Source organism: Monomorium pharaonis, chromosome 2 (genome assembly GCF_013373865.1).
Source record: "Monomorium pharaonis isolate MP-MQ-018 chromosome 2, ASM1337386v2, whole genome shotgun sequence".
Taxonomy (NCBI): domain Eukaryota; kingdom Metazoa; phylum Arthropoda; class Insecta; order Hymenoptera; family Formicidae; genus Monomorium; species Monomorium pharaonis.
The window spans coordinates 3,402,311-3,428,712 of record NC_050468.1 but is presented as its reverse complement, the minus strand read 5'-3'; the positions used below and the strand labels follow the sequence as shown (position 1 = coordinate 3,428,712).

Genomic DNA, 26,402 nt, shown 5'->3' with positions numbered 1-26,402 from the left:
AAGATGATCTTAAATATAAGACCCGACTATGAATACCGGCCTATGTCCCGATTTTGGATGTGTGCTGTCTGGGAAAATAATCGTCAGATCATTGGTCTGTTCTTTCTAGCTGCACTGTTGCACTGGTGCAATAAGTTAAAATGAGAAAAAATATACTTGTCTTACTTTAACTTATTGCACCAGTGCAACAGTGCAGCTAGAAAGAACAGACCACATGACTGAAATATGACTTCGAAATGACGTCATCATGACGTCAATTTTAGGTCATGTAAAAAAATGGTCATTTTGACGACATATGACCAGATATGACAATTTTGGGACGTCAAAATGACGTGGACTTGCTACCTGGGTTATGGGTGCGTTCTTAAATTCGCAACGGATGCAGCCAGATGCACCAGAATGTCATATACCTTTGTTACTTACGGAAAGTTGAACAAAGATAGAATGACATTCTGATGTATCTGGCTGCATCCGTTGCAAATTTAAGAACGCACTCTATCTGTCCATGGCAAAATGTAATACTATAGCGCATGCGCTATGGCTTCTGCATTCTGCCTTAATGGCTCCTGTAATTTTATCTTTAAGTATATATACATGGAGGAGGAATTGCTATGGTTTCATGTAGACCGTAAGTGTGTCCAAGATCTGTGCGAGAGAGAAAGGTATATCATGATACTCGCTTTCTCTGCGCATGCGTTAATATCATTATCTGCACCGCAGTTTCAACACTTCTTGTGCACTTCTTGTGCACTTTTGTACTTATTTACGGATTGTATGTGTGTGTAAAACATACAATGCCAGCCATTGTACATATAGCGTTTGACGCATGCGCAGAGAGAGCAGGTATCATGATATACCTTTCTCTCTCGCACAGATCTTGGACACACTTTCAGTGCTGGCATTCCTCCTCCATGTATATATACTCAAAAAATTTTATGTGCTTCCACCTTTAAGGTACCAAATAGAAAGGAGTAAAGAGGTGTCAAATAAGCTACAACGAAAGTTTGGTTGACGGCGTGCAGGGGTGACCGTACCGCACCGTCATTTGGGCATAGCAAACCTACGCGGACCCGAGCTCATTCAATGCGGACAAACACGTATACATAAACATATACACATACACTCATCCATAACTGACCCATCTACATAAATACGACACATACACATACACACACTTACACAACGTTCAGTGCAGTAAAATCAGTAAAAGAGTACGAGAGAAAGCCCAGTGTTACACGTGCCGTATATCTGCAGATCTGGCACATTAAGCTCAAAAAAAAAAAAAAAAAAAAAGTTGACGGCACGGTAAATCACAAAAAAATTCTAACGATTAATATCTCGCTTCTTGGGGCAGAGCGACGCTTTTTTCTGCCAGATTTGTTCGTTTGAAGCAAAACCGCATCGAATAAGCATAACTACATCGATATTTGAATACCAGTGCCTAAACTGAATAATTACCAATCTGAGTTTTTTATGGCTACATATACTTTTTTACACAAAACAAATTTATTGACTAGGTATTATCTTAGATGATATTTCATATAATATGTATAGTTAATAAATTTTTATGTAACACAGAGTACCTAACCAGAAAGCACCCTTTGTCAAAATTTCTTATCATGTTTCGTCAAGTTGCACTACATTTATGTCCAACATGGCTTGAAAATAAACTCACGTCCATGTATTTTAGGGGTACGTTTCATATACTTGTCCATTTGTGCACCCTACTGTATAAAATCACATTACAAAATTACGTAACAAATTATGTAACAAAATGTTTCAAATTGTTACATGATTTTAAAAAACTAAGGCTATGGTTCACTTGACGCTACAAATGTTTCAAAGCATTCTTTGATTGGTCAATTCGTAAAAATCTTTGTTTTGAATGATCAATCAAACGCTTCGAAGCATTTGTAGTGTTAAGTGGACCACAGCCTAGTAACAATTTAAAACATTTTGTTACGTGTTTGGTTGTCATTAATTACGTAGTTTGTTACATAGTTTTGTTATGTGATTTTGTGATGTGATTTTTTCAGTAGGGTATACAAACGTGTCGCCTTACATTTTTTAAATTTTAGTCTACTTTTACTGTTTGTTTTATTCTACACATCTTAGTAATCAAAATTTTCATATTTATAGTCAATAGGATGAATTATATGTTGCTCATTATTGAAAAGAATTGTGTAGGTTTGTATACTATACATGTAACAAATTACATTCTATACTTTCCTTTTAACATTTCAGCAAAGAGCATTTCTTTTAACAGTAGATTGCACAGCTTGAGCACAACAGTGAATTATTCCATCATGAAAGTACAAATTTTACCAGCACTTCAAGATAATTATATGTATTTGGTACATGCTGTCATTTATCCTAATATTTGTACAATTGTTCAAGTTTTAATAATAGAACAATACACAATCTTTTAAAATATATTCTATTTTTCAAGAAAAATACATAATCTCTGTGTAAAATTAATTTTTTTAAATAAAATTGTCACTCAAAATATTTGCAGAAACAATTTTTTAATATCTTTTATTTTCTCCTTTAACATTATATACAACTTTTTTAAATCTTATCAGGTTATTGATGAAGCAACACAAGAGGCTGCCGTTGTCGATCCCGTCGATCCAAAAGCTGTCATTAGAGCGGTCCGACAAAGTAATGTCAAATTAACAAAGGTTTTAACAACTCATCATCATTGGGATCATGCTGGAGGAAATGCCAAATTATCAAAGAGCTTTATTGATCTTGCAATATATGGCGGGGATGACAGAATAGAGGCCATTAATTGTAAAATTATGCACAATGATACATTTAATATTGGTAATTTATCAGTAAAATGTCTTGCAACACCTTGCCATACACGTGGACATATTTGTTACTATGTTATGGCAGGAGAAGGACATCCACCATCTGTGTTTACAGGTAAAGCTTAGATAATAATATAATAGTAATATGATAAAAAGAAAATATTTAAATATTAAATATATAATAAATGAATGTTTAAAAGGAGACACACTTTTTGCTGGAGGTTGTGGGAAATTTTTCGAGGGTACCGCAGATCAAATGTACAAAGCACTTGTCGAAATTTTAGGCTCTTTACCCGAAGAGACGGTAAGTTCTGCGAATCAAATTGTATTGTACATCAAAAGAAAAAAAATTGTAGTAACCATAATATCACTATAATTTATAATTATTTTTGCACCCAACCATACTTTTATAGTTATTCCAACAATTTTATAGTTTAATATTTTATTAAAATTCTCATGATCAGTATAAGATTGGGAAGTAAAGCATTACTTGTAACATTGTTACAGTTACTTTTTTTGGTAATTTGGTACTTTTTTTGTAACTGTAACGTTATATTTTTTAAGAAACAGTAACAAATAACAACTACTTTTATCATTACTTTTTAAATTTTCTATGTATGTCAATTTTTATATATTTTCTCTTTAATTATTGATCAATATAATTCGTTATCTGATATGAAATTATTACAAGACATTCTGAAATTCAAAAAGCTACATGTTGTACAGGATTACCAAGCAGCGCATCTGTTGAAAAATAGTATTGGTAATTATATATTGTAACCTTCAAATAACTTACCTGATAATATTGGAATATAATGGAATATATATTAATTTTTCTTAAAAATTATAGTGAAACAATAAAATTTAATTCATATTTTCCAATCTAGATAATCTTATATCTTGTAATTTGGATGATCCTTGTAGTTTTATGCATTTTAAGAATAATTATAAACTTAAGATTATTGTGTTAAACATAAATTGAGAATGCAAAAATATATAAGTGATTGAATTTATAAATTTAATTATAACCAAAATTTTTTATTTATATTTTGAGTGTTAAAAAACTTATTTTAATTTTTTTATAGCTTTACGAATGTAAAATAAATTTATTGCTTTTATTAATATCTTAACAAAAAAAATATTTGACAAGTAAATTTTTTATATAATCTGATTTTATTGTAGCTTTAAAAAAGCTAACGAAAAAAGTAATGAATTGTTACCTTTTAAGTAACAGTAACGATAACTAGTTATTTTTTAGACTTAGTAATGAGTAATGATAATTATTAGTTTACGGGTTACACTTGATTAGATACGGCGCGTGACTCGGAGTTAGCGCGTCGGCTCGCTCGAGGTTTGCTTGCGGCTAAGTCCCGAACTCGTGCGTATTTTATTCGCGCGGGCCGTACGTATCGGCTTGATAGCTTATCACTGATCCCGTGGGCCGCTGTTCGGCAGCAGCTTAAATAGTGTCGCGAATTTGATTAATAGTGGGGACATCGGGCCCTCCGCATGACCATATATGGTCATTCCCGCGCGCATCCGGCGCGCGGGAAATATTCGCGAGCTTAGCAACAATTGACAAAACGCAGGTATGCATTTCCGGTGGCATGAATGTTGCTAAGCTGGCTTCGCTAAATTCCTTAAGGTGGCTGGTGCGTTGACCAGTGCGATGACCGGCCGGCAGCGCACGAGGCATATGTCACCTGACACCCTGTGATAGCGAGCCTTCCTCGGCGAGCTATATGATAATTTTAATATTCTATATTCTTTATTTTATAATATAATTTTATTGGTTGCGAGTGTTTTGCCAACAACCTCCTTCTCCCGTTGAAAAAACAAAAACGGAGGTACGAAGTTTTTGTATATTTAATTAAAAACGCGTGCTACTGCTACGCTTTAAAATAGATCTGGGAATTGTATATTCCGCATCTATGTCTAATGTGACTCGCTTCTCATGGCTGTGTTTTTTCTTTTTTATTACAACAACAATTATTATTACTGCTAGTATTATTACAATAACTATTCCGCTGGTAGCCGTTGGATAGATAAAGTGCGGTGACTGAAAAATTGTATTCGGTTGTTCATTCAATTTTTTGTCCATTTCGATAATTTTTTTGTTTAAGTCCTCTAACTTTAAGGAATGTAGGACAATGTTTTTTAATTTTATTGGTTGGACTGCATTGATGCTTAGCTTTGTTTTGTTCTCTAGTATAGAAATATTGTATTGCGGCTTTATTATTGTGTCTTCCGTCATTAATTTGCAGTTATTCTTCAATGTTATTTTACCCGTTTTTTTAATAACTTCCTTTATCTGTCCGTCGTCTTTACAGTATAATGTTACAGTTTGTTTTTCCTGTACGGAATATAGCTATGAGTGCGAGTCGCTTAAGGCTATCCAAAAACTATGGTTAGACGCTATGTTTTTAATGTTACAATTTTCGTGATACCTATCGGTTTCTAGAAACGTTTTGACTTCACACACGGAGTGTGGATTAATCCTATTCGCAGGACAGTTTCGCTCGCATAGGTAATCTTTATTTATCTTTATACAATTTTGTAAATCGATACGCGACAAGGTTATGTACGTGTGCTGATCCCCGTTTATCGCTATGGTAGGATAACTGATATCTATTATTGAGAATGTGTTATTATGTTCTGGCACAGGTAATGCTATTACATTTAATATTTCGTATTTCGACGCTGATATTAATGGAAAACGCAAAATTGTGTATATATTTACGCTATCGCAGTATGCGCTTACAATTGTGAATTGTTCAATGATTGGCCATTCCTCCTGGTTCGCTCTAAACGGAAAATAGAGTCCTTCCGGGAGTTGGGAGTTCGCGTCTTTAAGCAGTTGTATAATATGATCTATAGGCGTTAGTCTGGGGTGCATCATACCCTTTTTTAATAGTGTGACGTAATCTAAGACGTCTTCCGCATCGCGAGTTAACTCTGACAGTACGGTGTTGATAATTATAAAATTCGATTGTATGTTGTTTGCGCGTTCGCTTTCTAGTAGTTCTAGCTTTAAGTTTTTGGTCGCGTTCGCAAGGAGGTATTCGTTATGTTGTACTGTCTTTTCTATCTCGTCGATGTATGCTATAGTTGCCTGCATTATTTTGAGTTGATTTTGTACTGCGTGCTGTGTTGACTGTTGTGCGTCGTGTAGCATTGCGAGTTGCTCGTCAATTACCTTTTTGTCGTCGGCGTCCATGGTACCGAATAGCGATTTGGCTATTGAGCCTACTCCGTCGATCAGTCCCCGTTTTTGTACTGTTGGCGTCTTATATATGTCAGTTATACGCAGGATCAGTCGATTTGTCCTCTGGTATTCTTTTGTTATGGCTGCGTTAAAGCTGTCGCATATGGCCTTATTCATTACCGCTACGATTCTACATAAATTGTCAATTTTTTGTACATATTTTTCAATTTGCGTCAGTCTTTCTGATAAAGACGTGGTGTTTATTTTAATTATTAGTTTCCATTGCGATTCTATTGGTCGGAGTCTTCCTATTTTCTCAAAGTAGATCCCCGGATAATGGGCGAATTTTTCCACTTGATACGGCGTGTCGCTTCCTTGAGCTGCTGTTACCAGGTAGATAAATATGAGAAGTCCCCTGCAAGGTGGTTTATCATTACTACCTCGCATCTTATTAATCAGCATTATTTTATCTCGTCGACGTCGCCTTCCTCGGCGAGCTATATGATAATTTTAATATTCTATATTCTTTATTTTATAATATAATTTTATTGGTTGCGAGTGTTTCGCTCACAACAACATTCTGAAATATGAAATAAGCTTGCCGTACATATATGCTGGAAAAAGTCTCTGAAAGTTTCGAAATTTTAATAGAGTTCATACGGGAGTTGTACAATTTTCATTGGAAGTATAAACGGTAATTATTCCGAACCACGGTTCCATCTCCAAATGAGTTGAAATTTTTGTAACGGCTTCTTATCCAGAAAGCAAAAAATTATTGCTGCAACATTATTATAATGTTATTCACTAACATAGTAACATTTCCAAGTATGTAGTTTTTAACGTTGTAGACAACATCATTATAAACAAAACTTTAGCTTCAATTTGGAGGTTTTTCTAATATTGAAATAACATCTTGTAACGACCGTTTTTCCTACACGGACGTAGCTCGCCGGGATCTAGGGTAGGAAAGGTCCTGAGGCAATGAATCGTACCCGACGGTATTTGATTCCTTATAACTATATTTTAATGAATATATACAAGTATTTACAGTTTGTACATGCCGGTGTGACGTTTCGGCGTCAGCTGTTTGTGTGAGCGCGCGGCGACGTTCGGCGGTGACGGCGGGGTACGCGGCGCGCGGTCGGGTAGTATCCCGCTGTGCCGAGCGAGAGTTTCTAGGTGCGGGAGCGCGCGGCGTGGTGGGCGCGAAGCCGTGTTCATGCGGAGCGTAGGTGATCGCGGAGGCGCGTGGCCTATGATTTCCCGCCCCGCGTCGGAGATGACGGTTGCTTAGGGAACGGCACCGGTCCCCGAGAATACTCGGGAGAGACGGAGAGCTCTCGATCTCGTGTCCGGGCCGTGTGTTAGGATGGAATGAGCTGCGGCCGAGACTGCCTCGGCGAAGGCGGAGAACACTCCACCCTCGACTGATGAGCTCCGGATAAGGATCGGATTTGATCGTGGCCAAGAGCGCTTGGCGAAAGCGGAGACGCTCCACTCTGTTTCTTGATCAAAAGGGGCTTCTCGTCGTATCGGGCGGACAGGATTGCCGGAATACGGTCGGTCGAGAAGTGACTTGTTCCTCCACCGGGACGGCCTTTTATACCCGTCCGGGTGGAGGTTCGTAAGGTTCCGAGAGCGCTCGGGTTCCTCCGCACCTGATCCCCTCCGCTGATCGGGCGAGCGGCGGGGCCAGTGCGCGGATCGTCGGAGATGTCTCCGACGCGAGACGTGTAACTTTTTATGACGGGCCGGTGCGTATAGCGGCCCGACGGGTGTTCGGTCGGGCCGTGCGCGGACGATGGAAGCCGGCGGACGGGAGGTTCGTTATAATCTTCAATGTTGTTGTAAATAATATTGCATTTATATTTTGTAAAATTGCGAAAATGTTAAAATAACATTGTGAAAATGTTGAATTAACATAATTATAATGTAAAAAAAATTAAGTTTACTTTGTTTCTCAACAAGCACGGTTATCCCACCATAGTCGTATTTAGCACCGTTTAACTTTTACGATCAGAAAAACGGTCGTCTATTCAACTGTGAACCACTGTCGACGTTGCTTGACTTTGAAGACCCTACGCAACCTAACACTTTGTGATGATCCATGAACATTTGATGCTCATGAATACATATTTGTTATAGATCAGTTTAATAGATGTCCGAAAGATAAAACTTGTAGTTAAATAATTTTTTTGCAAATGGGCTTGTTTTTAATCACTATATTTTTTTATAAAAAAAATATATTTATAAATAAATTTATATTTACAGTTTTTTTTACTGATTTTTACATATACGAAATAACATATGGAATAACTTATAAAATCATATTTTCGTTCTGTTCTTCTGATAAAGCTAAAACTATATAGTTATAAAATATTAATAGAAAATAGTAACTTGTAGTTATTTTTTTGAAAATTTCTACAAAAAATATTTATATAAAACAAAAAATTTTACAAAGGGCATAGCGGAATAAGCAGGTGAAATCTGCCCCCGCACTAATCGAGCTCAAATTGATATCATTAGTTGGCACCCTTGAGATGTAAAACTTCCCCAAATATTAGCTACAAAATTGCATTTTTGGGGAGTTATGGAGGGAGAAAGAAAAATAAAGAGTGGTTTTTTTTGAAAATAGATAGACCAATTTTAATGAAAAAAATATGTGTTGTAAACATCGTTTAGACAAGTTTAAGAAAATTTTAAGTAATTTTTGTGGTTAAAAAAAACCCGATAAAAAAATTTTTGAACACATATACGGAGGGGGGGTGTTGAGAAATAACTATGTCAGTTAAGTCGTAATTTATCATTAACAAAGTACGCACCGTACTTTTGCGTACTTCTACTCAGGGCACCCCTATCGGCGGGGCGAGCGCGGAAAGGAAGGCTAAAAGCCCTCTTTGCATCCTTGTGTGCGTGCGTGCGTGTACTGTGGCTGCGTTCCGTTTCAATGCATGATGCGCATAATGCATTGTTCATCCTTGTTTAACGTTTGACAAGGATGAACGATGCATCATGCGTATCATGCGTGAAACGAAACGCACCCTGTGTATCTTTTGTCAAAGATAACGCTAAGATGTGTAAATTTTATTGTAAATCGTATACTATTTCCAGTAAGCAAGAAACATTGATTAACGTTTTTAAAATGTTAATTTTAGAGAAATTTTCTTAACATTATAACTTAATGTTTCATAAATATTTCAAAAATGTCACTTAATAATATTGTTGTCTTAATATTATTAAAGTATTTTAAAAACATTTATTAGATGTTATTTAAACGTTATGACATAACGTTTGATAAACATTTAAAAAATATTACTTAATAATATTGCTGTTCTAATATTATTAAAATATTTTAAAAACATTTATTAATATGTTTTTTAAATGTTGTGTTAGACGTTATGACATAACGTCTGATAAACATTTAAAAAATATTACTTAATAATATTACTGTCCTAATATTATAAAAATATTCTAAAAACATGAAGCACATGTATTTCAAATGTTATTAAATATAATGTTTAAAAATATAATTTTGGTTTTTTATCTTCGGTCTAGGAATCTATTTTGTCTGTTGAATACCGCCTAATCATGTGTTTGTGATGTGTTTTGTATTGCAACGTTTATACAATTAATAATGTTTTATTAACTTTTGTTATTAATTTAATGTTATGAATAACACCCTGGCGGAAAAAATTTCTATGAATATCTAAAATATTTGTTATATTTATGTTTACATTACAATATTACACTACAATACAATTATACTGAAAGTAAAAATTTGTAGGATTTTTTATTGTTTTATATAAATATTATTTTTTGTAGAAATTTAAAATAAAATAACCACAAATTACTATTTTCTATTAATATTTTATAATTATATACTTTTAGCTTTATCAGAAAAACAGAGCAAAAACATGTTTTTATAAATTATTCCACATGTACTTTGCATATGTAAAAATCTGTAAAAAAACTGTATATTTATATTTATTTATAAATATATATTTTTTTTTAAGTAAAAGAATATATTAATGATTGAGAAATAACCCATTTGAAAAAAATTTAACTACAAGTTTTATCTTTCTGACATCTATTAAAACTGATCTATAACAAATATGTATTTATGAGCATCAAGTGTTCATGGATCATCACGAAGTGTTCGGTTGCGTAGGGTCTTCAAGCAACGTTGGTTGACGGTGGTTCACAGTTAGATGGGTGACCGTTTCTTTGATCGCTGATGTTAAGCAATGCCAAATGCGACTATGGTGGGGTAACTGTGTTTGTTGAGAACAACGTAAATTTAATTTTTTTCTTACATTATAATTGTGTTATTTTAATATTTTCATAATACTATTTTAACATTTTCGCAATGTTAAAAAAATATTAATGCAATATCATTTACAAAAACATTTCCAATGTTATTTCAACATTACTGAAATCTCCAAAGTTTGTTCATAATGATGTTGTATACAACATTAAAAACTACATAGTTGGAAACGTTACTATGTTAGTGAATAACGTTGCAGCAATGATTTTTTGCTATCAAATATAATTTACATTTTGAGTTAAAATTTCGCGAATCTGGCGAAAAATCACTAAACGCATGCATATGTGGCCATACTCATGTTGCTGTATCTTTTTGTTTATAAGTTTTTTTTGTACTTCCCGACTAAAAATTGTTTATATTACTCTTTAACCATAAGAAGCCATTACAAAAATTTTCAGCTTATTTGGAGGTGGACCCATGTTTCGGAATATTTACCGTATAACTTCCAGAGAGAGAGAGAGAGAGATAGCACAGAATATTATCATAAATATTTATATATATTTTACAAATTTATTTTCAAAAAATATTTTTTAAATATTATATAATTATTTTTCATAAATCATTTAGAAATAATACAAAAATTATTATCAATAATATATAGAATGTTTTTAAAATGTTTTTAAAATATATTGAATATGTTTTTAAAATGTACTGAAAAATATTTATGATATATGAACTCGAAATATTTTTTATATCTTTTTATAATAGTACAAATATTTATTTTAAATATTTTTATAAATATTTATCTTGATTTTTTTATACTTAGCAAACTCGGACATACAAATATGTACAAAATAATTATCAAATATTTTTTTTTATAAATATTTTATAAATATTTTGTGCTATCTGGATTTTTTCTAGTAATTATTGGGCATATATAAACCAAAAACTAGATTATAAAATGAATTACAAGCCTTTTAATGACCACAAATAATATTGTGATGTCGATAATTTATTATTAATATTTAATCTTAAAAATTATAAAATACGTGAAATCGCCGATTTTGCGATCCATATTGTGCGTGCGTGCGTGCGTGCGTACGTGCGTGGGTGCGTGCGTGCGTGCGTGCGTGCGTGCGTGCGTGCGTGCGTGCGTGCGTGCGTGCGTGCGTGCGTGCGTGCGTGCGTGCATTCTTTGCACCAAATGGATTTACGACTGTGTCCGTTTCACTCAGCCTGCTGTGTCCGTTTATTACTGTGCGCATGTGGGACTCATTCTGTTCGGGTAGATAGAAAAATTTTATCGTCTTGCGCCTCACCTTGTGCAGGTACTCACTGAAACCAATGTTGTTAGACGGGACGATTTTTCTCGCGCATGCGCGTCAAATATAACATTATTAAGTATAAAAATCTGATTTATATAGATTTTTTAGGAGTTCTATATTTTGACTATATATTTAAACATTATATAAAATTTTTTTTAAAGTCAAGATTGTATAAAATCAAATAAAATAATAGATTTATACTGCGAATTCTCACGCATGCGCGAGAAAAACCGTCCCGTCTAACAACACTGATCAAAACTCCCGGGAGCGTCCCAGATGCGCACAGTAACAAACGGACACCACCAATCAGATTGCTGGTTAGGGTTAGAATGAATTTATAGAATTTGATTGATGGTGTCCGTTTGTTACTGTACGCATTTGGGACTCACTCAAACACTCGTGTCCGGTGAGCATCAGTCTAAACGTGGGCGCCCCATGCCGGCGATCCAGCCATTCCGCGAGGATCGGCCTGATCGCCCCGACGACTCTGAGGCCGTTGCACGGATCAGCCCCTTCGCCCAGACCTCGACGGTTCGTCGTCGGGCCTGCTCGCTTTACCGCACGACCGCGCTGTTGGGGCCTCTCCCCGCTGAGTTTCGAGCGCCATCGATAGCGCTCGGAGTGCTCCATGGCCAGGAGGTTCCAAGGAACCGACCCCGACAGGATGCACGCCTTCGAGGCGCCTTCGCGAACCTAGCCCAACATAGGCTAATCTGTCAATTCGTAAAGGCTTAAGGCATTTAATGAACTATACTTTGATGCATGGGTAACAAAAAATACGATGTGCTACCTGTGCTAGTAGACTATTTTCTGCACTTATAGGCAATAGTGTATCATACTTGTTACACTATTATGTTTTCTGAGATAATAATTTCATCTACAACAACGCAAGAATTGTAGCCACTCTAGCTGCTTAACGCTAAAATAAATCAATGTAGAAAAAATACAATTTTTTTTATTTCAACAATTTCAACAATTTTTTTTACACTTTTTTGACCAAGTTACAAAGTCAACCTTACATTTCTTTTTAAATGACGTTTACCGCCGACACTAACGTACATCCAATGTGCACCACGTGGAAGATGCCGGTCGGATTGTGCACATCGCGCGCGCGCGTGTGTACGTGTGTATGTGTTTTACAGCAAAGATAAGGACCTCGCGGTTTGTCACGCGCGCGCTTGCGACTATTCCTTGCATCTTCTTAAATGTCGTTTTATGTTGTTTCAAATGCGTTCAAATGTCTACGCGGCATTTTGAAAATTTCGTATACAAGCTCAATGCTCCAAGAGAATCGCCTGTGTGTTAAACATTTGTTTTAAAGCTTCTATACATAAACATTACATGTAAACATTACAACTACGCACCTATTCACATACATACTGTAATGTTTACAAGTAATGTTTACGTACAAAGAGACTTTGAAATAAATGTTCAGTACACAGACGACTCTCGTAGTGTATTGAGCTCGTATACGAAATTTTCAAAATGCCGCGTAGACATTTGCCTGCAACAGAAGTTGCACAAATAATCGCACTTTTTGAAGGTTTTTGCATGCGTCATGTAATGCATCATGTTGGTGTGTCTATCTCTGTAGTGAGTAGAATTTGGTCACGATATCAAGAGACAGGACGTTATACGAGACGTGAAGGCAGTGGTCGTGATCGAATAACTACTGTTAGACAAGATCGAGAAAGCGTCTAGTTACATTTGCCGTATGAGGACGAGCATTGTCCTGCATAAACACAAAATTCGGATGTAACGAAACTCTACTCACTACAGAGATAGACACACCAACATGATGCACTACATAACGCATGCAAAAACCTTCAAAAAGTGCGATTATCTGTGCAACTTTTGTTGCAGGCAAATGTCTACGCGGCATTTTGAAAATTTCGTATACAAGCTCAATATACTACAAGAGTCGTCTTGTACTGAATATTTATTTCAAAGTCTCTTTGTACGTAAACATTACTTGTAAACATTACGGTGTGTACGTGAGAAGGTGCGTACTCGTAATGTTTACCTGTAATGTTTATGTATAGAAGGTTTAAAACATGTTTAACACATAGACGATTCTCGTAGAGTATTGAGCTTGTATACGAAATTTTCAAAATGCCGCGTAGACATTTGAACGCATTTAAAACAACATAAAACGACATTTAAGAAGTTGCAAGAAACAGTCGCAAGCGCGCGCGTGACGAACCGCGAGGTGCTTATCTTTGCTGTGAAACACACACACACGCTCACACGCGCGCGCGCGATGTGCGCAATTCGACCGGCATCTTCCACGTGGTGCACATTGGATAACGCTAATGCCGGCGGTAAACGTCATTTAAAAAGAAATATAAGGTTGACTTTGTAACTTGGTCAAAAGGGTGTAAAAAAATTGTTAAAAAAACGTTGTAAGGAATTTCAGCAATTTCAAAAATGATAAACACGTGGAATAAAAATGTTTTATTCCATGAACGTTAATGTTTATTACTGGGGAGTAATCGTACTATAAAACTTTGCTTTAGCGATGTGATTGGATCTTTCTTCACAATAGTACCTTGGAACTAAATGAAAACCGTAAAATATGTGATTTTTTACATAAATTTTAAACGCGATTTGTTGTTAGAAAAAGTAAATCTGTGAAAAAATTAATAACAGCATTCAAAAGTGCAAACTTTCAGCTTTTCAACGCTTTTTTGCTGAGCGCTGTGCGTTGATTTGTTCACAAGTAACAAGTGATAAAAGTCAAAATGACCATTTTTTCTTAAAATCTCAATAACTCGGTCAAAAAAAATTGTACAGCAATGAACAACCACTCAAAATAAAGGAAAAAGATCCCGCTCTAAGATGCAAGTAACAAAAATATTTTATGATTTTTTTCACGCGAAATGCAACGCAACAAATTCGCATAAAAAAAGTTTCATTTTAACGGGTTAAGCTTTATTATTGTGTCACGTTGGTGAAAAAAAATAACTAAAATCGCTAAAAAGCGTTTGAAAGAAGAAGTTCCAAACTTTAAAACGCTTTTTGGATTTTGTTTCTACAATGATTTTTTGCTGAGTTGCAGCAGTTTGAAAATAGCCTAAATTTTCGGTATAAAAGTGTTCTCTATTTTTTTTAGTAGTGTATATACAGAGTGTTTGGTAAAGATTTATGCAATCTTTATAAACAGGTAGAGCGCATTAAACTGAACAGAAAAGTCCTTTACCGTTTTTCCATTTTCGCAATAGTTAACGAGTTATTGACTTGTAAAATTTGCTGTATTAGCCCGGCCTACCGGCAAATGCAAGCGCACCGAGCGCCTGGTCGTCCCCCCCAACAACGCTTGAGCCTCATTGCTAGGCGCGTGGAGGGAGTTGTTACAACAAGTGGCAACGGCTACGCACAAGCGACGCGTAACGCTGAATTCTTCCTTTGAGTTATGATGGTTCCTTACTTTTTTTAATGAAAATAAAATTTTTTAACGACAAAAAGTATGTGTCTATGTGTACATACATGGGTACAAAAAATATCAGTTCTAATGCTTAAAGAAGCGATTACTAAATTTATTTTTTTAATAAATAACCATTATTTTTAACCCTCGGAGAACACATAAGGTCAATTTGACCCTTACCTCGAATTTAATCGTAAATATCTTGAAAGCATTTTGAAAATTGGCGGGCCTGAGGCCTTCTACCTGTAGTTTGGGGTACTAACTATATGTTAAGATGCTCCTTTTGTACAGCGCAACACCTAATAGGTGTTGGGCATTATTCGAAGTCGGTGCAGGGTCATTCTGACCCTGTTGTGTACTAAGCACGGTTTTTCAATAGTGAGCACGATGGCATATAGTTTGCGGCCACGTATTCAGAATGCCTTAGTACGTGTCGAGCAAGAATATTTCGATGGCAACAGTTCTTCTGAGGTGAATAATGTGTCAGTACAGTTAAACACTGACACGTCGTATTCAGATTATAGTGAAGCCGTCGCCGACAATAAATAAGTTAACTTTTACCACAAGTCATTTAAATAATAAAGTATTCACATATATGTAATAAGAAATACATTTTTCTAAAATTTTTTCACAAAAATGTTTGATTTTTTTACTTTAAAAATCACTTTCATTACTTAACAAAATAAATATTTTTTTTTTTAAGGTACACTAAAGCACAATTTTTTTCTTGATTCTACTACATTTCAAGAATATACACGTAAATTTTTAGCCAGAAATATTAAAAAATTTAAAAAATACAATTTTTTTCGTAAATTACGTTTTTCTTAAAAAAATAATTCTTTCGTGAATTTTTTAAAATATGTAAATAATTCCAACAGCACTTTTTATTTATATCAATTGATTTAACAATGTTTCAAGTACATCTGGAAATTTTTTCAAGCTGATCGCACTCGTCAATTTAAAATGGTGGACGATCAAATTGTGTGTAGGGTCAAATTGACCTACAGTGTTCTTCGTGATCGAAAAAATAGGTGTGTTCTCCGAGGGTTAATAAAAAATATTTTTTTGTTGATAGTCTTAGACGTTGTAAACTGTCATTATAAATTTTAAAAGAAGCTGTTATCATATGCTCGAAACAAAATTTATTCTTTTTTAAAAAACGGAAAATTTTATCGATTAAAATCGAATGACAACTAAATAAAATTTTTGTTTCAACTTTATATTCTTAATTAAAAATTAAATAACTAGGATATTTATATTTTTAATAAAATTATATGACGTACGCGTGCATAAGCAACGAGGATTGTGTAATGTAAATACCGTGCGGCGAAAAATAATTTTATAATTTCCATTCATCTTTTTCGTAAAAAAATGATAGAGCGCTATGATTTCCACAACACCTTGCGGTAGACAAGGATCACAAGAATTAATTTTATTAAAAATATAAATATTCTAGTTATTTACTTTTTTATTAAGAATATAAAGTTGAAACAGAAATTTTATTTGGTTGTCATTTCGATTTTAATCGATAAAATTTTCTAATGTTTTTTGAAGTATAAATTTTGTTTCGAGCATATGATAACTTCTTTTAAAATTTATAATGACAGTTTATAATGTTTAAGACTATCAAAAAATATTTTTGCTTCTTTATGCACTAGAACTGATTTTTTGTACACATGTATGTACAAGTACACACATACTTTTTGTCGTTAGAAAATGTTATTTTCGTTAAAAAAAGTAAGGGACTATCATAACTCGAAGGGAGAATCCAGCGTTACGCGTCGCTCGTGCGTAGCCATTGGCCATTTGTTGTAACAACTCCCCCCACGCGCCTAGCAGTGAGGCTCAAGCGTTGGCGGGGGGGGGGCGAGCGGGCGCTCGGCGCGCTTGCATTTACCTGTAGGCTGGGCTAATACAGCAAATTTTACAAGTCAATAACTTGTTAACTATTACAAAAAAAGAAAAACGGTAAGGGACTTTTCTGTTCAGTTTAATGCGCTCTACCTGTTTATAAAGATTGCATAAATCTTTACCAAACACCCTGTGTATTTATATATATATTAATTATCTAGAAATGGTTAATTTTTAAAAATCATTGTTATGTATTAAATAAGATTGGTTAAGTGGTGTGAGAGCGAATGGTTGTGTGACGGTGATTGTATGTGAATAGGGATAGTGTTAAGGGAATGCTGGATTGCCTCTCAAACTGATCAGTTCGATAATGTAGACTTATTCATGCACATCGTTAATGAGATGTCGTATGTATTTCTTTTATAGATTTGAAAATTCTTTTCTAGAATTAAAGTACACATATTAATATCAATCTGTGAATTGGACTTTATATCGAGAACAAAGAAAAATGTTTTCATATTGCTCTACTTAGGGTGCGTTTGGGGAGACGCTATTAGCGCTATCAGCATCAGTTTATCCTTGTTCTACTTTTAAAGAGTAATGGAGATGCTGATAACGTTAATAGCGTCTCCCCGAACGCACCCTTAATGTGCGTGAAATTAGCACCGCTATTTTTATAAAAATAAAAAATAAAAATTATGCTCAATTGCGCGAGGTTTACGCTACATTGTGAGCAAAAATTAGGGAAAATTCACACCTTGACAGAAAAGCAGAAAACCAATTAGAACTTTCGTTAATAGTCGATAGTTTCTGAACCAGAAAAACAAAGTGCACTGTTTGCTATCAGCACAAATTCTGCTTGGCTTCTGCTTTTCTGCCAAGATGTGAATTATCCCTTAGTTTCATATGTTAAAAAACCAAAGTGTAAAAATAAAATTGTTTTTTCGTCAGCACCGCTATTTTGACTTATTGACAAAATAAAAATTGTGATGAGTACAATATTATGTATTGCATATTGTGCCACAAAAATTTCAACCGTATTTCTTCAGTTTCCTTCCACAAAAAAAATAAAAAAATGTAGGCCTCGCTCAAGAGTGAACTGTCCTTAATATCGCTGCGTTGCAAAAATCTCCAGTTGTGCTGACTTGTGCTACACCAGAACAACTCGAATATATAAAGCACAAGTCAGCATAACTGGACATTTTTGCAACGCTGCGAGATTAAGGGTAGTTTACTCTTGAACGTTTGTTTTTGCGTTGAGATTTTTTGCCGGTAATGAGCGTTTGTAATTGTCGCCCACGCACGGAATTGAATATCAAAGTTCTGGCGTAGCACAAGTCAGCACAACTGGAGATTTTTGCAACGCAGCGATATTAAGGGCAATTTACTTAAGAGTGAGGCATACGATTTTTTATTTTCTTTTGTGAGGAAACTGAAAAAAACGGTTAAAATTTTTGCGGCGTAATATGCAACCTAGCTAGCCAGATCTGTTAAAATCACATTTTGTGAAAGCTTTACAGTAAGGATTGTTTCAATTTTTTGACAACAATTTTATGACAAATAGTTTTTTTTGTTTTATCTTCTAAAAGTTTCGAGCAAATTTACAACAAAAATTATCATTACATCATACTGTAAATAACAGAGAAAGACTTGTACATAAATATTACGTAGAGAAATCACAAGGTTTGCTCCGACACGGTAAAATGCAAAATTTACGTAAATAACAGAGCAAACTTGCCACGCGACATGACAATAAATTTACGGCAGGAACAGAAAAAAATCTTGTTAAGCACGGAATAACGGCAAATTAGTAGTAAGAACAAAGTAAAACTTGCCGAGCACACTTTTGCAGCAAAATTGCGACAAGGTGTGTCCGCAAACAGCTTAGCTTTTGCTGGTAAGACTTGTCACAAATAGTATGACGTATATTTTATGCAAATAACAGGATTGTATTATCGGGTTTTAACAAGAGTCACTTCATTTTTGGGCGGCTTCATTATCTACCCTTAGATGGCGCATTTCTCATGAAAAAGATTCACCTACTGGGTGAATAAAAGGGGCTCGTCGAAAACAAAGAACCAAGTACGATTGCACTATTCGCATATGATATTGGACTGATTAGTCCAATTATTCATTTTTGTCGATCTTAATTTCAACAAGGTTTGCTCTGTTTTTGTCACAAATTTGCTATCATATTGTGTACATCAAGGTTTGCCTTGTTCTTGCTACAAATTTGTTATGATTTACTAGTAAGTTTTACCTTGTTATTTGCATAAAAATGCGTCATACTAATTACGAAGTTTTGTCAGCAAAAGCTAAGCTTAATGCGGACACGCCTTGTAATTTTGCTGCAAAGGTTTGATCCAGTTTGCGTCATTTTGCTAGTAGATTCTGTTGCCAAAAAGGCAAAATGTGAAGCATCTTGTTATTGCAATCACTGTTAGCAAATATTCAGCAAAAATTTAGCAACATCTGTCATCAAAATACATGATAGTGAATTGTGAACAGATTTGTTGAAAGTATTGATGATAGATTGACGACAAACACCAAAGTTAGTGACAGATCTACTCTGATATTGATATCACCCAATTTGATATGAGGATTTGATGACAATTTTTGTTTGCAATTTGGGCGCATTCAAGTACACAATAGGCCATGGTTTTGCTTGTTTTCGCAAGAAATTATTAGCAGTCTGCTAACAATTTGGCAACAAATGGTTAGCTGGGTAATGTTGTATTCAGCACAATTTTTATTGTATTTTGTCAATAAGTTAAAATGACAGTGCTGGCAAAACAATTTTTTTATTTTTAACTTTTACTTTGTTTTTTAACATGTGGGACTAATTTTTGCGGCATAATGTAGCACATACCTAGCACAATTTTTTTTTTTTTTTTTTTTTTTATAAAAATAGCGGTGCTAACTTCACGCATATTGACTTTTCAAGCGTATGTAACTTAAATTTTCGTAGCGCAATTTCGTATCCATTAAATATCAAAATCTAATTTTTTGGAACTCAACATTGTTCTCGTCGTCTGCCAGTCTATAAATATGAATTTCGTAACTACAAACTGTAGATCTTTTATATTAAGCAAACGTTTTTACGATGTGACAGTGAAATAATTTTTTTCCATTTTTGATAGAATCTCCACCCCACAGATTGATAGTAATGCGTATATTTTCATTCTTAAAGATTTCCAAATCTATAAAAAAAATAAAAAGATATTGCGAAACAAAAATTACTGTCTTTTTGTCGGTAAAACAGACGACTGCGGGCTCTGGCAGACTAGTGCGATTTCCGTCGCGCGCGATATCCAATGGGCATACAGCAGAGATGAGCAGAAAAGCGGTCGCTCATTGGACATCACGCGTCGCGCGCGACAGAATTGCGCTGGTGTGCCGGAGCCATAAGTCGGTGTTTAAAGATGGTATCGATCATGTAATTTTTCCCCTAGGGCGAAAACGTGAAAAGTGAAGTTTCAAGTTACTATCTCTTTCTATTTAACACTAATAGAAAGAGATAGTTACATGAAACTTTTCACGTTTCCGTCCTAAGGAAAAAGTTACACGATTGCTGCCCTGGAATGGAAAAAAATAGAATGAAGAAGGAAAAGAGTAAAGTTGCTAATAAGGAATCGAAGGAAACGCGATAAGAGTAGGAGGAAAGAAGATAGGCAGAAGAATTTCGGGTATAGAAGTTTGGATGTATAGGCGAGCGCGGGAAAAATATATAAAGAGAGTTGAGAAGAAAGGGGTGAAGGGGGATAGAAGAAGGTTAGAGAAAGCGGCTCATAGAGAAGGTAGAAAGATGAGTTTAAAAAAAACGGAAGAGAAAGGATAATAAGACCAGAGAGAGTATAAAAGTGAGCAAGAGAGAGGAGAGGTTAGGTTAGGTTAGGTTAGGTTAGGTTAAGTTAGGTTGATATGTGAAGAACTTAAGGTGCAATTTCATGCGAGCGAAGCAAAGCTGGCTTTTACCCCCTCTCCATCCAATAAAAAGCAGCGTCGCTTAGCTATCGCTATTCGCCTCCTTCCTTTTCATGGAGCGAAGAAAAGCTGGCTTTTTGTCCCCACTCCTATCTTTTTATGGAGTATGTCTTCGCTGGCTTTCTATTTATTTACTGTGTATTTGTATCAATCAGCATTGCAATCAACAAGAACTTGTTTTTGTTCCGAACCTGTAATCAGAGTTGCAAATAATTAATTAAATATTTCAATTAATTACATTGAAATTGAAGAATTAAAAGTCAATTTTAAATTAAATCTTATTAAATTAAAAATTAAAATGTAAGTTACAATTACAAGAAAATTTAATTAAGAATTAAATTTCAATTTTTAATTAAATTTTGTTGTAATTAAAAATTTAATTTTAATTACCAATTAAATAAAGTTTAATTAAAAATTAAAATTTAATTCTTAATTAAACAAAATTTAATTAAAAATTAAAATTTAGTTTTTAATTAAATTTTGTTGTAATTGTGAATTACGTTTTAATTTTTAATTAAATAAGATTTAATTTAAAATTAAATTAATTAATTTTTAATTCTTCAATTTCAATGTAATTAATTGAAATATTTAATTAATTATTAGCAACGCTGCCTGTCGTGTCCCATTTTGACACTGTCATTGGCTACACGGAAAAAGGAATTATAATCTAATTCTTAATTTAATTTAATTACATTGAAAATTAAAATTTTATTCCCTGAGAGATATAATTATGAGAATTAGAATTTAATTATTGACTGAGTTTTATTTAATTAAGAATTACATTTCGATGATCAGTTAAATTTATTTCAATTAAGAATTACATTTATTTTAAATACATATTAAAAATTTTTAATTAAATTTTATTCCAATTCATAATTAAGTTTTAATTCTAAATTAAATACAAATTAATTAAGAATTAAAATTTTAGTCTCAATCAAATTTTATTTAATTAAAAATTAAGATTTAATGCTCAATTAAATCTTGTTGCAATTGAGAATTAAATTTCAATTCTCAATTAAATTTTGTTATAATTCAAAATTAAATTGTAATTCTCAATTTAACAAAATTTTAATGCTCAATTAAATTTTGTTGTAATTGAAAATTAAATTTTATTTCTCAATTTAAAAAAATTTAATTTTTAATTACAACAAAATTTAATTAAGAATTGAAATTTAATTCTTAATTAAATTTTATTTAATTAAGAATTGGAATTTAATTTTCAATTAAACTAAATTTAATTAAAATTTTTTATTTAATTCAATTATTAATCAATAATTAAATTATTTTGCAACTCTGCCTGTAATTAACCGCGTATAAAAATGGATTATAATCAGTATTATAGTCAGTACATCGCGTACGTCGAATATTACAGACGTACAGTGGCAGTTACAGTTGCTTCGCTGTAAAGTTCGACTGTGTCGAATTTTGAGCGTGCCTTCGCTGAGATGCGCTAAAACAGCCATTTTAACGAAAATCGATGGAGAAGGGGTAAAAGCCAGCTTTGCTTCGCTCGCATGAAATTGCACCTTTAGGGCGATAATTAGGCGGAAAAGAGAGAAGAGTATACATATACATATAGGAGCCAGAGGTAATATAGTTGTAGAATGTAGAGTATGTAGAATATGTAATAATGTAATAATGAATGAAAATGTTCTTAGGTAAGATTAAGGAATTTAGAGTAGAGGAAGGAATGGACTCAAATTGCATGTCCTAGGCGATGAAATTGAAAAGGAGAAAGAAATAGGAAAGGGCAGCAGAAAAGAGGTCAAGAATAGGAAACGACAACAAAGCAGAGCGTCTATACGAAGAAAGAGCAGAAAGGGCAAATAGAAGGAGACCTTGAATAACGAGTCAACGGAGAATTCTAGAAGAAATTATAGGAGATAATCTAGAAAGCAACAGTAAAGAAAGGTGTAGAGAAAAGAAAAAGAATTAGATTACCAGGACTGGTAGGATAGAGACTGTACAAGAGGGAAGAGGAAAATCCAAGGAATTTTAAAGAGGCGGAAGAAAAGTAGGATTACGACAGAGGATTAAATAGAGAAGAGTAAATTAAAGAACTTTCTAAACTGGAAACAAGATAAAGAAAAGGAAGGAAGGAGAGGAAATAGATTTTAGAAGCTTGAAAATGTAACGAAATTGTGGAAATAGATAACTAGGAAAAGAAAAGGAAAAGAGCAAATAAGAAACAATATAAGTAAAGAATGAAAATTTACTTGATGAAACTATATATTGGATGGAACAGATGAAGGAGAGAAAAGAGACAATAGGAAATATCGAGATAAAGGAACGATGGACATTATTTTATCTTAATCCACATTGTACAGAGGAAGAAATAAAAAAGAAAAAAAGATTTTCGCCCTTTTTATGGACTAGATTTGAAAGCAGCTTACAACGTAAGAAAAGAGAAAATTTTGGATGAATACTAGAAGAATTAGGAAGTATGAAGCAGGCGAGTGGAAGATTAAAACATACGAAGACACGAAGGTAACAGTAATAATACAAGAAGGATTGACAAAGTTTTTAGTACAACGAAGGGAGCAACAAAACAGTGAAATGGGTCCATTGCTTTTCAATTTGTATATAGCGGAGTTAGATAAGAGTACCCGCGGAATAGAAGATATATAATTAGGTTATGAGAGGATATGATCACTAGCGTAGACGGGCGATAGGATATTTTAAAAAATAAGAAAGATTTAACAGATATGATGGATACACTTAAAAAGGTTTTAAAATTTTAAAGAAAAAAAAAGAAAGCTTAATACGGAGAATGAAAGTAAAAGCGAAGATATTCAATAGAAATAGAAAGTTAGAAAAATGGACAAAGGAAGATAAGAATGGAAGAGGTAAGATTTAAATATCTTAGCGTTTAACAAGATAGGGGATTAGGCAAAGTATATAAAGGAGATTAAAAAAAAGGAAAAGTGGTAGCTAATAAGATATGAGGTCTAGGAAAAAGAGTGGGTAAAAATGATTTTAGGTAAAGATGGAAAATTAGAAATAGAAAGGAGGAAGAAAAAGAGGAATAAAGGTAATAGAAAGTAGAGGAAAAAGTTAGATGATATATAGTATAGTAATGGAATATAGTTATAAATTGAAAGAAAGAAGATTGTAAACAGAAAGATGGAAAGATAAGTAAAAGAAAAATGAGATAAAATCAGATTGTATTACAGGTAAGGTTTCCGCGAGAACGGAACGTGTTATGTTAAAACAAGGCCATACGACGGAGTGATTAGGATAGATGAATAGATGAATGGATGGATGAAGGAATGAGTGTTAGGAAAATCGTAAACAAAGTCCCCTTCTTGGCTAATGCTAAAGGAATAAAGATTCTATTTTATTACTAATTAAATAATAAAGTGGATAATATCAATATAGTTAAACTTACTATTGTTATGCTTATATTATACTAAAATAATTAATTTATCTACTATTTGTTATCTTTACATCTCATCATACTAATATATAAAAGCTGTATAATTTATAGTAATTTATACTAAAATTTTTTAAATAATTGAACACTATATACTACTTATATTTTTATCAGTATTACAGTAATAATAATAAAAATCACATTCATGACATAAATTTTTTTATAATATAATTATAACTGCAAATATCTTTTTTTCAGTGTAATTAATCTAATTTCTCAAATAAATAAATCACTTTTCTATCTTACAGAAAGTGTATTGTGGACATGAATATACAGCCAATAATCTCAAATTTGGTTTACATGTGGAACCTGAAAATAAGGTGATACGACAAAAATTAGATAGAGTGTATACTCAACGCATTAATAATCTTCCAACAGTGCCAAGTACTATTAAAGACGAAAAATTAACAAATCCATTTATGAGAGTGCACGAGTTGTCAGTTATGAAACACGCGCAACAAAATGATCCCATTCAGACAATGTCATATTTGAGACACGAAAAGGACAATTTTAAAGCTTAATTCTCAATAAGATGCTTTTCCTTCACATTTATCAAGTATTTACACATTATTGTACACAATATATAAATTTGAATTGTCAAAAGATACAAAATAGCCAAATGAATATAAAAATTTTATCATGCACATGTGTATATATTTTATTATAAAATATCTACATTTCCCTGTTCTTTTCTTATTCATATCTCTCTCTCCCTCCCTCCCTCACCTTCCCTCTTTTCTCTCATCACTCATTTTATTTTCTGAACTATAGTTATTACTTTTACTGCTTTTTCTAATTTTGCAACGCTGTAACTTACATAAAAATTTCTTATTTTGTTCATATTCTTTTTGTTGATATTCATCAATGTCAAAAGATATACTTAATTATTATGATACATTATGACTCAAAATACTCACAAATCAAATAACACAAGACTATCTAATGTCTGTAAAGTTTGTCCTCTATTATTACTATTGTACTATTCTTATAAAGCTGTGATCACATGTCATCAATTTTCTATAATATCCATTAATTTATCGCCATTAATATTCATTAATATCACACTAAATATTATGTTATATTTAATGGTATTTGACATGGTAAATCTTCAGTCTTCTTATTATATATTTGCATCTCTGCGACATATTTTTCCTTGGATCTCTCGTACATATCATAATATATCTGAAACCGTACAACCTGATGTACATTCAATGTATTCAACAAATGACAAATGGAAACAAAAGTTATGTCAAAGGCAATATTTATACGATACACAAGTTATATCTTACTTTTTTATCCTCAGAACTGAGAGATTTCCAAGTAGTTGCAAGTTGCCTGGTAAGTTCTTGTTTACTAGGCTCTGGTTCTCCAGCTAATCGTTCCATTACACGGGGCCTTTGCTCTTGACAAAATTGAAAGAAAGGATTAGCGGGTCTTTTCGGTGCATTTGGATCTGCTTTTGTCCCCTTTCTCTTCGTTCCCTTTCTAGGCTTCTCCTCCTTAGCACCATGAGAAATACCTTTTCCACTTTTCTCTGATTTTGGAGTCGTTTGAAATACACTGTTCTCTTCGAGTACACCCATCGGAGCTTCTCGCCAACGATCTCCATGTCGATCCAATCGATCGATTAAAAATCTACGATCAATATTACAAATAATGAAAATTTGAAATTTCACACATTGGACAATCTAACCTACAAAACTAACTTTTTTTCTTTCCTTGAACGTCGAAGAAGCTTCCTTACTTTCTGGATTCTGTAGACTAATCTTTCATTTTCCTATTGTTTAAAAAATACTATATAATTTGAAAAAAAAATCGTCGATAATTTTGTTCCAGGAGGTAGACTTAACCTGTTGTAAAATCTCGCATCTCTCCAACAGTAATTGATATTTTCTCTTGTAAATGTCAAGCTCTTCCGGTTCCATATCATATTCGGACTCATCGGACATCACAATCCTAAATGTACAACGAAACGTGTATGAGAAATAAGAACGAAAATAAAACAGTGAAAAAAATCATTAGCCACTTTAAAAATAAGGGCAAGAGTACAGCCTTCTGCATAAAGCTGGTCACACACACTTTCCGTAGAACGTAACAGTAAAG

General features: G+C 33.5%; 3 protein-coding genes across 17 annotated transcripts; 1 reads left to right on the top strand and 2 right to left on the bottom strand.

The window, feature by feature from the left end:
• The first annotated feature begins 860 nt into the window (after positions 1 to 860).
• On the top strand, positions 861 to 24,943 carry LOC105840274 (hydroxyacylglutathione hydrolase, mitochondrial). Of its 10 annotated transcripts, none has more exons than XM_036282525.1 (6): positions 861 to 1,517; positions 1,579 to 1,692; positions 2,245 to 2,354; positions 2,583 to 2,928; positions 3,014 to 3,117; positions 24,548 to 24,820. In XM_036282525.1, the coding sequence occupies exons 2-6, from the start codon at positions 1,620 to 1,622 to the stop codon at positions 24,818 to 24,820; spliced, it is 906 nt and encodes a 301-aa protein (XP_036138418.1). In that variant the 5' UTR covers positions 861 to 1,517; positions 1,579 to 1,619. The 10 variants fall into 10 exon arrangements, 9 of the variants coding, with proteins under 9 accessions (XP_036138418.1, XP_036138421.1, XP_036138422.1 ...); XM_036282526.1 differs by having other exon boundaries at positions 901 to 954; XR_004962109.1 differs by lacking the exons at positions 861 to 1,517; positions 24,548 to 24,820 and adding exons at positions 22,239 to 22,454; positions 22,525 to 23,668 and having other exon boundaries at positions 1,524 to 1,692.
• On the bottom strand, positions 4,773 to 12,730 carry LOC118644304. 2 transcript variants are annotated; one of them, XM_036282523.1, is made up of 2 exons: positions 11,997 to 12,730; positions 4,773 to 6,433 (listed from the first exon to the last, which is right to left on the bottom strand). In XM_036282523.1, the coding sequence occupies exons 1-2, from the start codon at positions 12,235 to 12,237 to the stop codon at positions 6,405 to 6,407; spliced, it is 270 nt and encodes an 89-aa protein (XP_036138416.1). In that variant the 5' UTR covers positions 12,238 to 12,730; the 3' UTR covers positions 4,773 to 6,404. The 2 variants fall into 2 exon arrangements, with proteins under 2 accessions (XP_036138416.1, XP_036138415.1); XM_036282522.1 differs by having other exon boundaries at positions 11,997 to 12,613.
• LOC105840273 (non-histone protein 10) lies at positions 20,142 to 26,402 on the bottom strand. Of its 5 annotated transcripts, none has more exons than XR_004962110.1 (5): positions 26,150 to 26,399; positions 26,006 to 26,076; positions 25,589 to 25,934; positions 25,217 to 25,496; positions 20,142 to 21,057 (listed from the first exon to the last, which is right to left on the bottom strand). XR_004962110.1 is itself a non-coding variant. In XM_036282536.1 (5 exons), the coding sequence occupies exons 1-5, from the start codon at positions 26,246 to 26,248 to the stop codon at positions 25,371 to 25,373; spliced, it is 510 nt and encodes a 169-aa protein (XP_036138429.1). In that variant the 5' UTR covers positions 26,249 to 26,397; the 3' UTR covers positions 25,056 to 25,370. The 5 variants fall into 5 exon arrangements, 4 of the variants coding, with proteins under 4 accessions (XP_036138429.1, XP_028048209.1, XP_036138428.1 ...); XM_036282536.1 differs by lacking the exon at positions 20,142 to 21,057 and having other exon boundaries at positions 25,056 to 25,481; positions 25,589 to 25,701; positions 25,819 to 25,934; positions 26,150 to 26,397; XM_036282535.1 differs by lacking the exon at positions 20,142 to 21,057 and having other exon boundaries at positions 25,123 to 25,496; positions 25,589 to 25,701; positions 25,819 to 25,934; positions 26,150 to 26,402.